Here is an 8,488-nt window from a genome sequence, read left to right as displayed (position 1 = left end):
GTGTGTCGGGGGAGAGGTGTGTGTGTGTCAGGGGAGAGGTGTGTGTGTCAGGGGAGAGGTGTGTGTGTGTCAGGGGAGAGGTGTGTGTGGTTCAGGGGAGAGGTGTGTGTGTGTCAGGGGAGAGGTGTGTGTGTGTCAGGGGAGAGGTGTGTGTGGCTCAGGGGAGAGGTGTGTGTGGCTCAGGGGAGAGGTGTGTGTGATGGGACCAGGTGGAGAAGTGGTGAGGGGTGGTTGGACTGGGGATGTACGTTGAAGACTGAGCTGGCAAGGTTTGCCTAAGAATTGGATGTGTGGGGTGAGGACTTGAGCAGAGTCCAGGATGCCTAGAAGGAGTCAGTGGACACTCAGCAGCAGTATCTCTTGAATGGGAGAGTGGCTGGAGTGTGAGCTATACCCCTCCCTGAGTACTGCTGTTCTCTCTCAAGGTTACAAGGCTGGTGAAGGGAAACGAGGTGATGCTTGTGAAGGCGACAGTGGGGGACCGTTTGTCATGAAGGTAAGCTGAGTTCCCAGAAGGCTAGGAGCTGGTGGGTAGATCCTTCTGGGGTGGATGAGGAGGGACCCAAGTTTTCAGAAACAACTGCTTGACAGGGTAATACGGACACTACCTTGGCCTTGACTCTATTGGAAATCCCATGTTTCTTCCTCAGAGCCCCTTTAACAACCGCTGGTATCAAATGGGCATCGTCTCATGGGGTGAAGGCTGTGACAGGGATGGAAAATATGGCTTCTACACACATGTGTTCCGCCTGAAGAAGTGGATACAGAAGGTCACTGAACGGTTTGGAAGTTAGGGGGCCACCCACATTCTACACTGCTCACGGAAAAATCACAAAAGCCAATCCAGTGAAAGAATTATTTTTGTGGCTTGTTCCTAAAACTATATTTCTCAATAAAAGTGACTCTATCAATGAGCCTCAGTGCTCACAGTGCTGTTCATGGGTAGCTCAGGAAGAGCCAATCCTACTACTGGACAAGCAGGACTTAAAGAATCCACCACCCCTAGAACAGGGTCCAGTGAGAGGGGAGACGGAAGCCTGAATTTATGAGCATTTAAAATGTTACAGACTTGGGGCTTTAATAGATTATTTCATCTAATCCTCACAAAAGGTAGTAAACTGAGACTTGGAGAAGTTCCTTGTCCCAGGTCACATGGCTAAGAAGGGTCAAAGTCTGACTTGAAATATAGGAGAAACTGAAGCCTGTGCTTTTAGCCACTCTAGGCTGTGAAGAGCTGTTCTGGGACCAGAGAAGAGGCTGGAGGAGGGTAGGCTAGTGAGGCGGGGAGTAGTTACATCTTTCTTATGTTATTAAAATATCAGGGCTTCCCTGGTGGCGCAGTGGTTGAGAGTCCGCCTGCTGATGCAGGGGACACGGGTTCGTGCTCCGGTCCGGGAAAATCCCACATGCCGCGGAGTGGCTGGGCCCGTGAGTCATGGCCGCTGAGCCTGCACGTCCAGAGCCTGTGCTCCGCAGCGGGAGAGGCCACGACAGTGAGAGGCCCGTGTACCTCAAAAAAAAAAAAAAAAAAAAATCAGATCTGTGCCGCCCAAAGGCTCAGTATTTTAAGTGTCTTCACTCACAAGGGTTGTGGGATAGCAGTTCTGAGTAGGGGCCCTAGCACCAGACTGCCTGGGTTCATATTTTGGCTCCAGCCTTAAAAGGGATAATCACGGGAACTCCCTGGTGGTCCAGTGGTTAGGACTCCGTACTTCTAATGCCAGGCCCAGGTTCCATCCCTCGTCAGGGAACTAGGATTCCACAAGCCACACAGCATGACCAAAAAAAGGGGGGAGGGGATAACCATGGTTATGTCACTTGACCCCCCTGAGCCTCAGTTCCCTTACGTATAAGATGTATATAATGACATTACTTACCTAATAAGGTTCTGAGGATTAAATAAGGTCATTTGCATGTGTACTTAGCAAAATGCCTGGTACCTGGTCAGCTCTCGGTTAAGTCGCGGCTGCTTTTATTCTCACTACTGCCTGGCATGGTGAAGTTCCTCTGCCACTTTCCACTTCCCTCTCTGGTCCCTGAAATAGCATAGTGCTGGAGTTGCTGCTTCCTGGAGTTTCTACTCTCACAGCAGTTATCAGGATTGAGTAATTTGTTTTTCTGAGAAATGGGAACAAGAAGATGTAGAAGTGGATTCTTACAGCGTTTGGGCAAAATCTTAGGAGTCACAGAACTTTCAAGATGCCTTTTCACAGCACATTCTTCAAGGTTACTGATGGCGGAGGTTACTGTCTGGGATGGAGCATGGCTCTGACACATCGTTGCCCTTCCACGTAGCTCCAGAGTTTCTGACCGACATTGGTGTATTCCTCCTCCTGTTGGGTGCATTTATGACTCGGGGAAGCAGGCACTACAGCCTACGATAACGTGTGACAGCAAGTTGCCACTGGTGTGAGGTGCTGATCACTTGGTGATCATCTGGAGGACTGTTGAGAAGTCTCACCCCTGGGCTTGGAGTGGGTGGAGCACGGGTGCCTTGTGGTCACCTTCTCGGCCTAGGATCTAAGATCTTTAGATATCATGGCTTGAAGCAGGAAGGGACTTAAGGTAGGTAACCTTCACCCCCCTCCCCTCCCCTTTTTTTCCATTCCCATTTTTTAGTACATCAGGGAAGAGAGAATTAGGACTGAGTTCCTTGTCCTCATTCTTTGGTTCTAGTTGACCAGAAAGCAGGGTAAAACTGGGAACTCAGTGAGCCTGCAGGATCTTGACAGCCCTGAGCTTTAACCAGAGCAGGGGGAAGGGATTAAAAGTTAGTTGTAATACCCCAAAATCTGGTTTTTAAACAAGGGCGCACATTCTCACAAGACTGCTGGACTTTGGTTTCTCAAATTAGCTATGCTAATTCCAGACCCAAGCACAGCCATTCTCTCTAAATGTGTTCCTTCTCTACAGCAACGAACTCCTCTATCTTCCCTTCAGTGAAGGCCTACTTCCTGTGTGCATTAAAAGGGAGAGAGGCAAGTTTAATTTATTTCAGGCAGCACAGGAGCCATCTGAAAATCATGACTAGAATCAATACAGGACTCATTTTTCATCAACCTTTCATTTCTTTAACACCAGTTCAGTAAAAAGTGGTGTAGAAAAGTTCCTTTGGACTTAATGTTTTCTGACTGTGGAAGGAGGTCTTGTGGAATGTTATTGCAGATGTGAATCCTGTTTATTTCTAGTCTTTGAGACTGTGAAGGAACTGTTAGTCTAGATTCAGAGACTCTGCTAACCAGGCAGGAAGCCCCTATGCTCTCTGTACTCCTTTAGTCAGACGACCCCAAATCTAGGTGTGGTGTGACAGCCACTGTAGCCCAGCTAATCCCTGGGCACAACGTCATATGTACTTGGGCAGTAAAAGTAGTAGGGAGCCTAAGGGCTCCTTGGAACCATGGTGATTGATGATGGAAGTCGTGACCAAAATCTCAAAACAGGGAAGAATGAGATTGCTCTGCTCCCCTAGGAGTTGCATGCAGAAAGCAGGAGAGGTGAGTGCCTCTTATTCCAAAGGAGTGAAAGGACCAAGTCTGTGAGCCAAGAAAAGGTAGAGCTCCTTAAGCAGCAATTATGAACCTTTCTCTAACTGGCTGAATACCCAGCTGGTCCCAAGAACAGGTGATGGAGAGCTGCCCAACACTCCCAGATACAGAGCATCTTGGGACACAGTTATAGTTAATGCAAACTTTATTTATAAAAGACTCTTAAATTAGTTGTATCATGCCATGCATTCATATAGAATACAGTGACCCTTCAGGGCTACAAGGAGAAGAGCTCACAAACTCAAAGGAAAACTAGTAAAGCGTTTCTAATAGTTAAAAGCTAGGAAAGATTAGGACAACTTTACAAATGAGCAATTAAAAATAAAAGAAAAAGGATATGGAAACTAGTCTGAGCTGAGAGAAGGGCAGCTGTTTACAGGTCTGTACACTAAACTAAGACACAGACAGTCTTCTAGAGAGGCAGGATGCTGGCGGAGAGAAGCGGAGGATGTGCAAAGACTTGTGCCACAACGACTCCTCCCCCAGGTCCACGGTATGATACATACAACCAGTTTGTGTACACTAGGCCTGCCAAGGCCACTTTAACTATGAGGACTCCTAGTTTAGTAAACTATAGCTGCAGGGTGCCAGGGGAGTGGGGCGGCTTCATTTGCGACTGCTCTTTATTCTCTCCAGTCTTTTTTTCAAGTCATCAATGTTAGCTGTGGAGGAGGAGGATGTAGTCATGGTTCCTGAAGAGTGAGTCTGGTTGGAATCCAGATCTGAATGCTGGTGCTGCTCCCGTGACTCCCGGAGCTGCGAGAGTTTGCTGTGCAGCATGTCTGTGGAAGAGGCAACGGTAGGAACTGCTGGTTTGGAAAGCAAAGAGGTCAATGGAGGTCGGTCATCTTGCTGTTGAGAAAAGAAGAAACATTGTCCAATCAGGTCAGGATGTGGCTCTGGAGCAACATACACTGAGGCTGGGACGCTGCTCCTCTGGCCAGCCTGTCCCTGACCTGCTGGTCATCGCCCTCCCTGCCCCACACAGAAGGAGAGGAGCAGTACCTTTGTATTGTCCAGACCACATCGCTGTCGCAGGATTTTTAGCCTTTCCAGGTAGACAGATGGTCCCACCTCTTCTCCATTTGTGTTACCTATGGAGGACACTGTGCTTGTGGGAGTGGGCACACATGTGACTTCCATCTGGGGGGAGATGCCTAAGTAGGAAATGTAGAAGGAATATTCAGATATACACCCCCCCACCCCAAATGCCCTCGTTAACCTCCCACCAAAGGGAACAATTTGGGCCTTGAATATCACCACTGTACTTGAAGACTAAAAAAATCCACAAGAATCTACCTGGAGTTGGTGATAAAGCGTGCTCTTAAATATACAAGATACGCTTAATGAGAACTTCCAGAACTGATAAAGAAGGGCACTTAATGTTAAGTTGGACCATCCATCTACATCCTGAGCTATGCAGGGGTTGTATTCTTATAATCCCACAGCTGACCTGGGCAATCTAAAGAGCCTAAGCTACTCCTGAGTATATGGTAAGTGCCCAAGTGAAGAACCTAAGGACTTTAGTTTTTTGAAGAATTATTGCTATTTCATCTTTATTTTTTTGGGCTGTGTTGGGTTTTCGTTGCTGTGCGCAGGCTTTCTCTAGTTATGGCGAGCAGGGGCTGCTCTTCGTTGCGGTGCCCGTGCTTCTCATTGCAGTGGCTTCTCTTGTTGCAGAGCACAGGCTCTAGGCATGCAGGCTTCAGTAGTTGCAGCATGTGGGCTCAGTAGCTGCGGTGCACAGGATTCAGTAGTTGTGGCTCGCGGGCTGTAGAGCACAGGCTCAGTAGTTGTGGCACATGGGCTTAGTTGTTCCGCGGCATGTGGGCTCTTCCCAGACCAGGGCTCGAACCCATGCCCCCTGTGCTGGCAGGCGGATTCTGAACCACTGCGCCACCAGGGAAGTCCCCCTAAGGACTTTAAATGTTTGCAAGAATTAGACTAGGTTTGGACCAGGTGATACACAGGGCAAAGCTCTTATTCAAACTGGGGAGGACAGCAAGGAGCTCAAGGCTACTGTCTATTCATAAGGAAGAGGGGTAAACTGCGGTGTCCAACAAAAGAGGGGTAGGAACTGAAGCATCCGAGATCAGTATTCTGGCAGCAGAGGGGAAACCAAAACCAAACCAAACCAAACCAAAATCCATCACAGTTCTAAATTTCTGAGAAGGAACAATCACAAAATGCAGGCATTTAAAATATCCAGTTTGATATCAATGAAAAGGCATTATATTAGTCAAAAGATAAAGTACTGGGAAGAAAAATGGTAAACTGAAAAGAGGTTACTCTAGGGAAAAAGGAATCTTTTAATGTACAGATGAGAACACTCTGAGAGGGTGAAAAATGAAGACTAATGCAAAAGGCAGCAATAAGAGAAGACTGAACACTTTAAGGCATTCAGTTACCAGTGGGGTTACATGCTTGTGTTGCAAATGTTGAACATCACAAGAAAGGACTCTGGAAATGAGAAACGGAGGCTCTATCCTGATAAGCTCAACGATGGGATGTCCGTATGTGGCTACTGGACACTGCTCGCTGTGCTTCAAGAAAGAGACTCCAGGTCTCAGAGAGGGGTAATTTAAGGTGTTGAAAACAAGAACAACTATTGGAAAAACAAACAAACAACAAAGGGACTTCCCTGGTGGTCCAGTGGCTAAGACTCCACGCTCCAAATGCAGGGGGTCTGGGTTTGATCCCTGGTCAGGGAACTAGATCCCACATGCATGCCGAAACTAAAGATCTCACATGCTGCAACGAAGATCCTGCACACGGCATCGAAGATCCTGCGTGCCGCAATTAAGACCCGGCACAGCCAAATAAATAAATAAATAAATGTTAGAAAAATATTAACAAACAAAGAAAAAACAACAACAACAAAAAGAAACAATTTAAGAGAATACAATTGACACAGCAGCTTAGAAAGATACATGGTGAGAGAGAACATGACTGGAATCTGAAAACCACAAAGGAACAGTTTCACAGGCAAACAAATTTTAGAATGTAAGAGTAGGTGAGCTTCACCGATCTCAGAACTAAATGCAGGACCAATGTGAGGGCTGTACTCTGCATGACGAGGGAACTTCAGCAGTTGGGCCTTTTTTTTGGTTTAAGGCTCTTGACAGCTATTTTTTGTAACTGATACCTCCTAAATCTTCCTTTTGTCCCTAGGTCCTTGAGCAGTAACTCTCCAGTATAGGCGTTTTCACTACGGGGGTGGGGGGGAACAGTAATATTTCAGCTTAACATCAGGATAAACATTCACTCATATATTAAACAAAATACCTACTGAATGCCCACCACGTGCCAGGCAACAAAATGGACAAAAATCTTTACCCTTGTGGACTGACTGATTGATTTGCCACACAGCTTGTAGGATCTTAGTTCCCCGACCAGGGATTGAACCCAAGCCCTCAGCAGTGAGAGCACAGAGTCCTAACCACTGGACCGCCATGGAATTCCCACCCTTGTGGAGTTTTAATTCTAGCAGAGACGGACATCACACAATTAATCTAATAAACATTATGTTACATGGTGTGTTAGAGGAGGTTACGTACTATGGGGGGGTGAGGGGTAGGTTGCAAATTTTAAATGAAGCCTCACTGAGGCAGTGACAAAGATGTGGAGGAAACAAAGACTGTCCTGGAGAAGAGCAATCTACATGCAAGAAACCGCCAGTGCAAAGGCCCTAAGAAGGTGTACACCTGGTGCATTCCAGGAACAGCAAGGGGGCTGGTGAGGCTGAAGTGGAACAGAAGTCAGAGAGAGTAGGAGAGAGGCAGTTCTAGGGGTATTAGGGGACCACATCATGTCAGACCTCACAGGCCTTTCTTGTAAGGCTTTTTGCTCCGCTGAGTGAAAGGGAGAGCCTTTGGAAAATGTTTGAGGCACGCTGTTTCGATGCTATGTGTGGAAATGACTACAGGGAGGCGAGAGTGGCAGCGGGGAGACGGTGCAGGAGAGCGCTGCAATCCACATAAGAGAAGATGCTGTTCAGACCAGGGCAGTGGCAGTGAAGGAGATGAGAAGTGTGGGTGGATCCTGTGTGTTTTGTAGGTAGAGCCAAAAGAATTTCCTGACAGAGAAAAAGAGAATACTCAAAAGTTGGGGGTCTGAGCAGACTAGAAGGACAAAGTTGCCGTCCAGTGAGATGGAGGAGAATGCAAATGGAGCAGGTTTTGGGGGGTTATCAGGAGCTCGGTCTTTGACACGCTGAGTTTATGATGTCTACTATACCAGAAACCCAGCGAGATGTCACACACGATCTATCAGCAGAGATCAGGAAGGAGGTCTGAGCTGGACATCGGACAAAATTGGGCTTTGCTGGCATAGAAATGGTATTTAAAGTGATGAGAGTAGATGGATTAGTTAAGGGGATGAGAGTAAGAAAGAAGAGATAATCATGGACGGAATCCAGGGGGACGTCAATATTAAGAGCTCAGGGAGAGGAAAAATCTGTCAGAGAGGCCAAGGGGGAATAGCAGCTAGGAAGGAGGAAAGCAAGAGAGCACAGAGGACCGGGAGCCCAGGGGAGGAACTGTTTGAAGGGTAGAGAACATTGCCATTGCCAGACACTGACGATGGGTCGAGGCAGGTGACTGAGAGTTGACTACTCTCTGCATCACTGGTGACCATTAAGTACTGAGGTGCACGGACATAAATGTAAACCCATCAAAAATCTCCAGTGGCTGACGCTAGGAGCTATTTTGAGCTTATTCCTGGAGCTACCAGAGGAAACCATACCTGTTGAAATGGGAATACGGCCTTTGCCCTCCCTCTCCATCTCAATCACCCGAAGGCCTCTCTCAACATAGCTCTGGAAGAACTGTGAGGAATTTTTCAGAAATGGTTCAATGTCAGCATCTGAATATTTCTTCTTATATTCATATAACTCTGCTAGGCCCTGGTTAACAAGAAAAAGGAAGAGGTGGGGAGCTGTTAGT

At 47.2% G+C, this 8,488-nt stretch overlaps 2 protein-coding genes across 3 annotated transcripts in view; one reads left to right on the top strand and one right to left on the bottom strand.

The window, feature by feature from the left end:
- Nucleotides 1-794, top strand: part of F2 (coagulation factor II, thrombin) — a 27,249-nt gene extending 26,455 nt beyond the window's left edge. Inside the window, exons 13-14 of the mRNA XM_007455769.1 lie at nucleotides 426-496; nucleotides 651-794. Coding sequence (XP_007455831.1) covers nucleotides 426-496; nucleotides 651-794 — 215 coding nt within the window. The remainder of the gene's footprint in view (nucleotides 1-425; nucleotides 497-650) is intronic.
- A 2,875-nt stretch (nucleotides 795-3,669) lies between these two features.
- CKAP5 (cytoskeleton associated protein 5) overlaps nucleotides 3,670-8,488 on the bottom strand; it is a 108,652-nt gene continuing 103,833 nt past the window's right edge. For both annotated transcript variants that reach the window (XM_007455767.1, XM_007455768.1), the window contains 3 exons: nucleotides 8,289-8,448; nucleotides 4,551-4,702; nucleotides 3,670-4,397 (listed from right to left, as the gene is read on the bottom strand). In XM_007455767.1, coding sequence (XP_007455829.1) covers nucleotides 4,152-4,397; nucleotides 4,551-4,702; nucleotides 8,289-8,448 — 558 coding nt within the window. In that variant the 3' untranslated portion in view covers nucleotides 3,670-4,151. The remainder of the gene's footprint in view (nucleotides 4,398-4,550; nucleotides 4,703-8,288; nucleotides 8,449-8,488) is intronic.

This window comes from Lipotes vexillifer, unplaced genomic scaffold, assembly GCF_000442215.2.
Source record: "Lipotes vexillifer unplaced genomic scaffold, Lipotes_vexillifer_v1.1 scaffold977, whole genome shotgun sequence".
NCBI classification, from domain to species: domain Eukaryota; kingdom Metazoa; phylum Chordata; class Mammalia; order Artiodactyla; family Lipotidae; genus Lipotes; species Lipotes vexillifer.
The sequence above is the reverse complement of the archived record's forward strand: the minus strand, read 5'-3'. Positions and strand labels throughout refer to the sequence as shown.